Consider the following 11,483-nt stretch of genomic DNA (forward strand, 5'->3'; position numbering starts at 1 on the left):
CCAGGAGGGGATATCTGGTGGCGATAGGGATAGCAAAAGAGACACAGAGACACAACAAGAGAGACAAAGAGACACCCCGAAACCAAAGTGGATGCATCACCGGTGGGCAGACTTTGGACCACAGGCATCGTGGCCTCTGCAGGCAGCAACGCACTGCCCTGCAAACTGTGTTGCATGCCCTCCAAGCTGTAATGCACACCTGGGTCAGTCTGCGCCTCCGTTTTATTTAGGGGAGGTACTATACACAAAGCTGGGCGGGAGTAAGACAAGGTACAGCTAACATACGTAATTCTCCAGACATTCAGGCACCTTCACATCGTACTTCGCAGGTTCGAATCTCACCACTGCAACTTGGTTTCTCAAGCTTAATTAACATACCTTTTAGCACCTAGCCTCGAATGGGGGGAGAAAAAGGAGGATTGAGAGGATTCCCATTGTGTCGGCTGCCCAGCCCAGGTTCTCCAGGAAAAGAGGCGCCTGGGTGAATGGCCTGCACCTGGAAACACTTTAGGCAGGGCAGTTCTTTTGTTCTTAGAACAGACACCGGGGAGCCACCCAATTTACTTTGAATGAATTCTCTGAGGGAAGAACTTTGCCTGTTTGGAATTTTACAGTCTTAGCTTTTAGGAGGTTTTTACATTTATCTGTGGATAAAAAGGGCTCAGGTATGAAATTAATTAAAAAAAACATAACGGGATACTAAGATGAAAAACAGTTTGCCATGTCTGCCAGGTGGCTAGAGTCTGTTCCTCAGAGCCTGCAGCCTGTATGGTCTGCAACACTTGGGCCCACAGGACTTCGAACTCCTGACCGGGTCTGCACGATCTGCAACAATCTCTGAGGTCTGATTGTAACAATAACAACCACCCCCAATGCCTCTGAATTATGGTGTTGGCAAAAAGTATTAACCTTATGTCGATGGCACCTAACAACAAGTATCCTATGACATCACAGCCCATCCTGGCACCCCATTGGCTGATAGATCAACTTTTATCTCAGGAAAGGAATAATGTTGGTCTCCAACTTCAGACATATCCTTCCTCTGAAATGCCCTGAAAGTACTTTGCAGGGAGACTGTCCTGCAAAGTTTATCCACATTTGGAATTGCTGTGTTGTTGGTGGTGGCTGCAAGGAGCTGAGGTCAGGATTCACGGTAGGTGTAGGGCATGACAACCTTTCATTCCATAGGACTTCCTGTACTCAGTTGTTGGGTGGAAAGAGATCCCCACGTCACACCACTCTATGGCTCTTAGTTGACTATTCTAGGAATGAATCTGGGATCAATTGAAGACCAACTGAACTCTCATCAGAATCTTCTTCAGATAATCACTTCAGAGCCACATTATTCCTATCTCAGATACCATCGTGAGGCCCATCAGAAATCCAAAGGCCCTGAATCTGGAACTTTACTGTTGTCCCTTCCTTTGTCCCAGTTTCAGCTTTTCCCCAGCATGCTCTGCCCACTAATTCTAAGCCAATTGTCAGCCAATATAAGTCTGACTAGCACCCAGTGACGTCATGCCAACGTATTCTATGGATTGGCCATTTTGTCAGAGCATGGTAGCCTTCCTTAAACTTCCCACATTTTTTCAATACCTGTCCTTTGCCCCCCACCCTCAGACTCTATCACGAGGCTGAAGACGAAGTTCCACCAGATTTGGGACTTTATTGTACCTATGAATCATAGGTCAAACGTGGGGCTGAGGAGACCACAGTTCTGCTTGCTTTTTGCCGCCTTTTCTTAACCGGGCCTCATGACTGAGTGGTGCAGACGCATGCGGAGTGACGTCAGGGGCTCCGCATGCGTCTCGGTCGCCCTCTGAAGGACGGCGCCATTGAGGTAGAGGACGTCGCTCAAGGTTGCTCCAAATTTGCTCCTTCATGTTTAAGGGCGCCTAAGCCCGGGCTCTACTGCTCAGGCCTGTGGCCGCCAGCGGTCGGAAGCGGTGGGTCCCGGCAACCTCCGGCACGCTCTTCCTGCTGCAACCTCCTCAGCGGCCGAGCCCAGCGAGGCCTCCAGGGCAGCGCCAGACCATGGCGGTCAAGGACGAGGCGCTCAGGGTCGGGGCCACCGGCCGCGCTGCCCAGCAGCAGGAAGTCGGTGCCAGGTTGTAGGCGCAGGCAGCCGCAGGCCAGATCAGCATGGGGCACCCAGGCGTCCTGGCCACCGCGGGGCACCGGCCGCTTCCGCTGCTTGAACACGGCCAGGACACGCACTGCCAGCCGCCACCACGCGGGGCCTGCTACCTCGATCGCCAGCACTTGCACGTGGAGAACTGTGGGGTGGTGGAGGTGTTAAGACCACGTCCTGGAACTTCCGGGAACCTCTCAGGGGGCGGGACCTAAAGCCTTTGACGGTGCCAGGCTGGGGGCGGGGCCTGTTGAGTAGTCTGGCTAAAAGAGGCTTGTCTCCTGGGATTTGTAGGCTGAAGCGACCTCTTGGGTGGCTAATGGAGCTGAGTTACCTGAGGTCAGAGTCCTCAGGGTCTCTGATCCGGTGGGATAGGAGTAGACTGAGGGGTCAGGGAACTATGGATTGAGTCTGTGTGGTTGGGGCTGAGGCTCAGAGAACCAGGATCCCAGCATGAGGGGCTCAGGTCTCCGAGATTGGCAGGGCAGGGCAGGGTAAATAAGGGCCGGTCCATTCAACCAGCTCAACTGTTCTCGCTTCTTCCATCCCCGGGGTCGTCCACCTCCCTCACAGGCTAAAGAAGACCACCAAAGTTTCCTGTGCACATCCAAGAACATGAGTGAAGGTAATCAACACCCCCTCCCCACCCTATCCCTGCCCCCATTTGTCCCAGCAGACCCTAGATCTGAAAGGCCCTTCCAGATCCAGTCTCCCTTCCCATTTAAGATGAGGCAGTGGAAGTGGTGTGTGGCCTGAAGACAGTCTTCCACAGAAGCTCTTCCCCAGCTGGTCTCTCCCAGCACTCACCGTAGTCTTGCTGGCAGTATCTCCCAAGGCTCATGTGTACCCTGGTGTCCGAAACGTTGCAGTAGTTTTGACACTGAGGGTCTGGGGAGGGTCAGGTTGTCTGCAGTGGGCTCCTGAGGCCTGGACCATAACACACTACCCCTACCCATTCCTGCATTCCTATATTTAACTTTGAAGAAGAAAGCTGGGGACCCAAAGCTTGGGGACCAGGACTCAGTAGGCCTCCCTGGGGGCCCAGCTGGCCTGCCCCCCCCACCCTTCTTGCTGCCCGGGAACAGCACCCCACTGTCTTACCAGAGCTGTAGGCACCAGGGGTTGTGGCGAGAGTGGTGGTCGCCTCTGGGATTCCTGTGTATATGTGACCAAGGAGCATTTTAACATACCCTTAGTTAACACCTGAGCCCCTGAGGAATCCGGGCACCCAGACTCTTCACAGTGTCTGTTCCTTTAAGACCCAAGAGTATGAGCCCCCTTTGTCTGCCTCCCCCAGGAGCTTGAGCCCCAGTCCCCAGCCCCTCTTCTCTCAGACCCAGGACTCTGCACCCCATCTTATCCCACCCTCCTAAAGCAGAGTCTGGAATCCCACTCTTCTTCCCCCTGGAGGGGGTTTCCTCCCATCTCCTTCAGGCCCTGGGGCCCTGCCCCTTAGGACTCACGCTGGCAGGGCATCCTCGGGGAACGGCTCTGCTGGTAGCCGGGGCTGCAACGGTTGCACCTGCGGCCTGTGACCCCCAGCTTGCAGGAGCACTGCCCGCTGGTCTGGTTGCAGACACCACCTGTCGTCCCAATAGGGTGGCACTGGCAGGCTGTGCGAGGAGAGGAGCTGGGGCTGTGGGGGGTGTACATCCAGAGGCTTCCTGCCAACCTCAGACTCGGGCCCAGGCCCCTAGCCCTTCTCCCTCAGACCTGGGAATCCAGGTCTCCAGCCCTCCTCCCTCAGACCCAGGGGTCCAGGCCCCTAGCCCTTCTCCCTTAGACGCGGGAATCCAAGTCTGCAGCCCTCCTCCCTCAGACCCAGGAGTCCATACCCCCCAGCCCTCCTCCCTCAGACCCAGGAGTCCATACCCCGCAGCCCTCCTCCCTCAGACCCGGGAATCCAGGTCCTCAGCCCTCCTCCCTCAGACCTGGGAGTCCCAGGCCACACTGACCCTGGCAGGCTTTGCGGCTGGTGATAGGCTGGCTGGGGTCCCTCCAGAACCCCGGCTGGCAGTAATGGCAGTGCCGCCCGGCTGTGTGGTGGCGGCACCGCTCACAGACACCACCACTCCGGCCACCCGACAGCCTGAAGAGCTCGGCGTTGAAGCGGCAGCGGCGGGCGTGCTGGTGGCAGGAGCAGGCTAGGAGCAAGAGAGGCAGGGGCATGTGAGGCTGGTGCCCTGTCCCCCAATCCTCCCCCACCCAGGAAAGGAAATGGAGTGCAGGCAGGAAGTGAAAGGGACTGACTGGGGTGACTAGATACACCTGGGGCCAGACCTCTTCATTCTCAGCTTTAAAATGGGCGCACTGCACTAGATCGGGGTATGCTCCTGGGGCCTCATGGGCCTTCTAAACTTCTCTGTGAAACTGGGCCTGGCTGGGGAACAAGGGTCCAGGCCGTCGTCTGTGGAGTCAGACCCCTAGGTCTGCGTCTCCGCCTGTGTTTCTTGGGTTGGTGACTTCCTTGTTCTGAAAAAGACCATCAGCAGTGTCTACTTCATTAGGATTAACCAAAAAGCCACTACCAGCGAGTCGATTCCACTCACATCGGCCCTATGGCAGAGTAGACATGCGCTGTAGAGTTTCTGAGGCTGTGAGTCTTCACAGAAGCAGACAGCCTCATGTTTCTCCTACCATGCAGTAGCTGGTGGATTTGAACCATTGACCTTGCCTAACAGCCTAATGTTTAACCCATGGTGCCACCAGGCCTCCTTTCACAGTGATCAGATGAGATCAAATCTATCTAAAGCACAGTGCAAGGCTGCCCCCTTCACATTCCCATAGGCCAGCCGCTGGTGCACACTGCTTACCCCAGTCACCTCACACAGCCCTGGGAGATTGGTGTTCTCCTTGTTCCCATTTGACAGATGGGGGAACAACCGAGGCACAGAGAGCTGAGGTTAGCACAGCTGCGGATGGGTGGAGGCAGGGTTTGAACCCAGGCCCTCTGATTTCAGAGTCTGTGGTTTTAGCAGACATGCTCTGAAGCTCCTCACACAGCTTCCAGAATCCTTCAGCATATACATTTTTCTGGTGCGTACTCCTGGGTTTTCGTAAGGTTCCCAAGCCTTCCTACTGCTCTGAATTGCTGGGCAATGTGTTTTTAAAGTCCAGATCCCAGGGCCTGGCTGCTGGAAGGGTAAGGGGTGTGCGCAGCTTCCCAGAATGAGATGCTGACGCAGGCAGTTCACTGACCCCTCCTTGGAAAGGACTCCTCCTGAGCTTAAGGGATAGTTGACACTGTGGTTTAAGCACTGAGCTGCTAACCACAAGATCAGCAGTTCAAACCCAGCAGCCTTTCTTCAGGAGAAAGATGAAGCTGTATGCTCCCACATAGATTTACAGCCTCAGAAATCCTATCCAGGGTCACTGTGAGTCTGAAGGGGCTGGATGGAGCAGTGAGGTGTGTGTGTGAGAAGGCTAGGCTGGCAGGTCCCTGAGTCCAGAGGAGCTGTAGGGTGGTAGGGAGATGAGACAGGTGTGTGTCTGGGACAGGGCCACCTGGCACACTCCTGCCCAGCAGGGAATCTGGTGGCCCTGGCCACGTGGTATTTTGGGAGGCAGAAGAAAAGGCAGCACTATTCAAGTTGAATGGACCAGTGGCCCATCTGACCCAAGGGCAGTCTCTTCACAGCCCCTGTGACCCACCCCCGTGAAGGCCGAAGCCCAGACCCTTCTCTCTCACCTCTTGCCGGGCTCTTACCCAGGTTGGACTTCAGATGACCTTTCGGACTTCCAGGCCCTGTCCAGGCCCAGAATGCACCCCGCCTCATCCCCAAAGCACGTGAGTTCCTGCTCCCTCTCTGCGGTGTGGACAGACCTGGCTGATGGGGATGGGGATGGATCAAGGGATAGGTTGTCCAGTCTGAGGTGAGGCAGATAGAAGCCAGGGGAGGGGCAGGGAGGGTGAAGGCCCAACAGGGGTGGGGGATGGTGGTGGGATGTGGATGAGGACAGGGTGGGCAGCTTCGGAGAAGGGGAAGCCTGTAAGCTGACCCTCAATATGCCATCTGAGGAAAGAGCAGATGGAGAAGGGAGCCAAGGGACTGTCTGTGTCTGTGTCTTCTCATTTGTCAGTTTGTCCATTTCTAAGCACTGGACTGTTAACCACAAGGCCAGCAGTTCAAACCCACCAGCTGCCCCAAGGGAGAAAGTTGGGCCTTCTGCTCCCTTATAGATCATGGCCTCAGAAACCCTACAGAGAGTCTCTATGAGTAGCAATCAACTCAGTGGTAGTGGGTTTGAATAGGATGTGTTTCTGTCCATGCTTGGAATGACCTCCCGCGTCCTGGTAACACACCAAGGCCTGAGGATGGGGCGGGAGGACCAAGAAGCTGACAACTGTCTTTGAGGAGATGCTACAGGAGGGAATGGGGTGGGGGAAGGCGCTGGGGCTCTGGAAGCACCCTGAACGGGGAAGGGGGTCTAGAGAGTGAGGGGGGCCTGCAGGGGATATGGCCAGCCAGTTGGCCCAGAGGTTCCCAGTCCCAGCTCTGCCCCCTGGTGGTGATGAAACTTAGAGCAGGTCCCCTCTGTCTCTGCTCCCTTATCTGAGAACCCCAACTAATATTAGGAGACGCTCAGAAAGCTCTCCCTCCAGCAAACCAGCACCGCAATAAAGCCAGTCACAGCCACTTTTTCGTCTCCCAGAGCACAGACAGGTAATATTGACACTAGACTGTCATTGATGAAGTGTGCATGGGAATGACCACAATGGGACAGAGAAACCCCGAGTCAGCACACACTTGGAAAAGTGGTGCCCAAAGACCCGCTGAATGCTGGGCTGCCGTAGACCTTTCGTTTGTAAACAGCACAGTGCTACAGTAAGCTGAAGTGCCGTAAAATGAGGCGGGTCTGTGTCACCTCTTTTAGTCACCACCACAGCCTGTACAGGAAAGGCTGCTGCTGTCCCCACTGTAACTGCTGCGGAGTTGATCCCAGCGCATAGCAACCCTCCAGGACCCAGTAGAACTGCTCCAGCTCTAGAGATGAGACGGCCACATCTGTTAGTAGCCGAATGCTTAATCACTGTGCCACCAGGCTTCCTTATCCCCACTGCGTTGGTGTTGTCGCTAAGTGTCATCAAGTCATTTCCACTCATAGTGACCCAGTATAGGATTTCCAAGGAGCCAGCTGGTGCGTTTGAACTGCCTACCTTATGGTTCAAACCCACCTTGCGGTCGTGCGCTTATCCTACAGTGCCACACCAGTACTCCAGCCCCACTTTCTAGATGAGGAAATGGAGGCACAGAGAGATTAAGTCATCTCCCTAAGGTCACACAGCTAGTAAGTCGAGTTGCTGGGATTTGAACCCAGGCAGGTAGCTTGCCCGCCACTCTGGACACCTTATGAATAGTGCCTGACAGGAGTTCCTATGCTGCCTGTGCTGGTGACTGGCTGTATGGCCTTCCAGAAGGGACTGCCCAGCTGTAGCCTCAGTCCTCTCATCTGTAAAATGTGCCTAATGACAGTGCCTAACTGGCACATGTTTAAGACAGACTTTTCCCATGTGGTTGTACCCACTGCAGAAGCGTGCTGGGCCCTGGACTAGGGTGTGGGAGATGCAGAGCAGGTAGTATGGGGGAAGGGCTAAGCCAGTGATCATGGAGTTGCCTCCGACTCACAGCAACACCATAGGTTCCATTAGTTTTTCACTGACTGGATTTTTGGAAGCAGATTGCCAGGCATTTCTTCTAAGCCACCGCTGGGTGGACTAAAACCTGCAAGTTTTTGGTTAGTAGTTGAAGGAACGGATGGTGTGTTTCACCCCTTGCACCAACCAGGGAGAGCCTGGGTATCCAGTGGGCAGATAGGAAGCTGGATGTCTGTGAGTCAGCCTAGTCAGTGGCAGGAATGAAGGATGGGAGCAGTGTATAAGAGGAGAGGGGAAGACTGTGGGGAGGAGGTGGAGAGAGGGCTAGGTCCAAGGGAAGAGACTACCCTGACCCTTGGGGACAAGGGACCAGGGAACCAGCCCCTGGAGAGTTAGGGGGGGTGAGGAGGGGAGACCTGGCCAGCACTCACGCAGGCAGGGGTGGGGGTGTTGGGGCGTTGCAGGCCGCCAAGGCCAGTCGCGGTGGGATGGACGGCAGCTCTCGCACCCAGGGCCCGTGGTATGGTGGCGACAGCGGCAGCGGGGGGGCCTTGAGCGGGCCGCACAGCGGGCAGCATGGCCGTGGCACTGGCAGCGACCTCTCACACCGGCTGCGGCCAGTCCTGCCCGGCCTCCAAGCTCAACAAGGAGGTGGCTGGCCACCACGCTGACCTTAGGTACTGGGGGAGCACGGAAGGTCACCCGTTCAGGGCCACCCAAGGCCCCAGGCCAGGGGGATCTGCGCCACAGTGGCCTCCAGGGACCCCCTTCAGCCCAGGCCACAGACAAGACTAGAGCCGGGGGCCCTGGGCTGCAAAAGCGCAGGCTGACGGATGTCAGGAGGAAGGGGCCACCCAGGGTCAGCGCCCGGCTGCCATTGCAGGAAGCCTGGAGCCCCAGGTCCAGCCGTGGGGAGAGAGTGCAGATCTGGGGACAGGAGCCTGTCACAGTGGCCAGCTGGGTGACAGGTGGGAGGCAGAAACGGGGCCGGCCCCCTGGGTCATAGCAAGGATCCGCAGTGGCCTGACTCAGGAGCAGCAGCAAGAGGGCAGAGGTCACAGACATGGTCAGCAGAGACAAGCACCTGGAAGGAAGAGGAGGTGGTGGGCTGGGGGACCCACTCCCCACTCCACCACATCCCTGCCTGAGCTCCCTCCCTGCTGCTTCAGAGCGAGGAAAATAGTTCCATCTGGGGAGAGTTACTGTTTACAGAACCCAAAGGGGAAAGAACGCAAGCAAAATTGAGAATTTTGCCTGAACTAATCCGTAGCTTAACACCCCAGAGCTCTCTGTTCTGTAGAGAGGGCAGGGGCCCTGGGGAGAGGGCGGGGGCTCAAGAGGAGGACAGATGGAGACACAGAAAGAGACAAAGAAATATAAAGGGCGGTGGATCGAGGGGCGGGTGTGGAGGGACCTAAGGGCGAACACAGGGGCCCAGAGGGAGGTGAGGAGGTCAGGCAGATAGAGGCCAGGCACCCAGAGTCCACTGGGAGTAGGACGCCTGAGGCCCCGAGCCTGGGGACTTGGGCAGGCAGGGAGCCAGGCTCCAGGCACCTACAGAGAGCTGGGAGGACAAGGGGCCATGTCATGCCATCCTCGGGAGGGGGCAGGCTGGGGGTGCCCAAGGCAGGACATCAGAAGGAGAGGCCGCTAGTCCCGGCCCACGGAGATCAGCGCCCAGCCCTTTCCCACCGGGGCCCTGGGGTGTGGGAGAACTTTGTTCTGCACACCCTGGCACGAAGGAGATTATCCACAAGCATCCCCCAGGCCTCCCACTCCAGCCCTCCCCCACTTAACCCTTTCCCACCCAGCCACAAAGCCCAGAAAAAGGGGTGAGTACATCTGGGGACTAGGGAACAGGATAACCAAGTCCCTGTGAAATTCAGGAAGGTAGATATCTGGTTCCCCCTGAGGACTCAGGATGGAGTTTCCGAGGTCTCTGGAATCATTTCAGTCCCTGCCTGTCAATCTAGGCCACAGGGTTCCAGGACCTGAGCCCCCACCTTCTCCACCAGTCCTAAGGGTCCCCAGAGCAGATGGGGAAACAGATGTTGAGAGTGGTGGGTGACAGGAAGGGAGATGAGGCAAGATTGGGCGCCTCAGGCCAGTGTGCCTAAGGGTGCCCAGCCCAGAGCCTGACAGCACACATCCCTGAGCTCATCCTGTCTGGAGTGGGAGCCCCTCACCCTCCATCTGGGCGCAGGCTACACCCAGACCGGAGTCTGCAGGTGCTGGGAAGGGTGCTCAGGTTACGGGATAACATCCCCCACAGCTGATCTCATGACCCCTCTGTCCCCACTGTCCCCACTTGCAGATGTCCCTTCTCCCCCCCCCCCACCCTCTGCCCCCCAGGCCACAGGCATCCACTTCCACCCTCCCAGGAGTCTGGCGCCATCTTGGGCACTCCCAGCGGGTATTTGCCCCTGTCCCTCAGTGTGGACCTTGAAGAGGACCTGGCTTCCCCTTCCCCAGACCCTCTCTCTTGCCCGGAGTAGTTCAGAAGTACCACTTTCTGCTGTTAGCACCCTGGGGAGCCAGGATGTGGGTCCTAAGTGCTCATGGGGCCAGAAGCCTGCCCTCCCTGGTCAAGGAACCTAGGTGTCCATTCCCTGCCTCCCCAGTGCCCCCTTCCCCCAGTCTAGCTCTGGTCCACAGGATCAGCAGACAGGCTCTCTGTACCTGGGTCGTTTAGGGTCCATATGGGTAGGACCCAGGCTTCCTTTCTCACTCCTCCCCCTACCCCCGGCTCTTCACACCCCTTTCCTAGACCCTAGGCCCCTGACTTTGGCCAAACCTGTGCCCAGGAAGAGCGCCCCCCACCTCCGTAGCAGCTGGGGTGGCAGTGGGTAAGCCACAGAGATGAGTGTCTGCTTGGTGTCCCGGCTGGTGGGCGTGCTGGGCGGGGGTTCAGAGCCCAGCCAGCAGAACACAACACCACTGCCCCCTTAACCAACTGCAGCCCCACTCTCCCTGCAGGGACCCTGGCCACCCGCGCTTCCCGGGACCATGCAGGATGGGAGCACCATCGCCCCCCTGGGCCCTAGCGGCCCCATGGAGCCCCCACCTGGACAACCACAAGCAGGATGGTTTAGGAGCTGCAAGGCAGGTAGGACGGGACCCCCTTCACTCACCTCCAGCCCCACCGACTCCCAGCGGCTCTGCACGGCGGTCCCGCCACGTGGCTGCACTCCTCGGGGAGGGGGCTGACCTTCAGGCCGGCACACTCGGAGGTGGGACCATTTCCATGCAGAACTCAGCCCAGCCTCTGCTCCTGACTGGGTGACCCCAAGCCAGCCCCTTCTCCCTTCTGGAACCGTATTTCAGCCACTCTCAAGCCCCTAAAGTGCGTGCTTTTAGAAGGAGCAGACAGACCAGTGGCCAGGAAAACCCAAAGACCTCAGCCAACTCCTGAAATGGTGGGGACAGAGGTGGAGGAGATGATGGGTGCATCGCGGGAGCTGTCTGGCTCCAGTGGGTGGTCGGAGGGAGAGAGCAGGGACCCCGGGGAATACCCCATACCCCGCAGGGCACACAGCCAGCCTCCCCAACCGGCCAGTCTCCTTCCAGGCCCAGGCTTAATCATGACATATCATGCAAACTCTGCTGTCCACTTGATTTCACATCGGAATGGCTCTAACTAGAAAAATAATACTTGTAATTACTTCCCGTGGAGGGAAGAAACAGCCTTGGGAGCACCCGCCACAGTATTGCTGCAGCAACTCCAAGTGTCCCCATCGTGTGTGGCGGGCGGGCGGG

At 57.2% G+C, this 11,483-nt stretch overlaps 1 protein-coding gene across 1 annotated transcript; it reads right to left on the bottom strand.

Moving 5' to 3' along the window:
• Positions 1-1,908: 1,908 nt before the first annotated feature.
• NTN5 (netrin 5) lies at positions 1,909-8,792 on the bottom strand. The gene is made up of 6 exons (XM_006868394.1): positions 8,159-8,792; positions 4,087-4,275; positions 3,595-3,744; positions 3,233-3,286; positions 2,939-3,019; positions 1,909-2,276 (listed from the first exon to the last, which is right to left on the bottom strand). The coding sequence occupies exons 1-6, from the start codon at positions 8,790-8,792 to the stop codon at positions 1,909-1,911; spliced, it is 1,476 nt and encodes a 491-aa protein (XP_006868456.1).
• Positions 8,793-11,483: the final 2,691 nt, after the last annotated feature.

The sequence above is a fragment of the Chrysochloris asiatica genome, unplaced genomic scaffold, assembly GCF_000296735.1.
Source record: "Chrysochloris asiatica unplaced genomic scaffold, ChrAsi1.0 scaffold00116, whole genome shotgun sequence".
Classification (NCBI taxonomy): Eukaryota; Metazoa; Chordata; class Mammalia; order Afrosoricida; family Chrysochloridae; genus Chrysochloris; species Chrysochloris asiatica.

Bases quoted from the DNA above. Each gene is read 5' to 3' on its own strand.
- NTN5 (XM_006868394.1), bottom strand. From the start codon at position 8,792: ATGTCTGTGACCTCTGCCCTCTTGCTGCTGCTCCTGAGTCAGGCCACT. The intron at 3,745-4,086 runs GTCAGTGTGGCC...CTCCTCGCACAG, and splicing joins CAGCCGCAAAGCCTGCCAGG to CCTGCCAGTGCCACCCTATT. The intron at 2,277-2,938 runs GTGAGTGCTGGG...ACCACCCCACAG, and splicing joins ATACTGCCAGCAAGACTACG to TTCTCCACGTGCAAGTGCTG.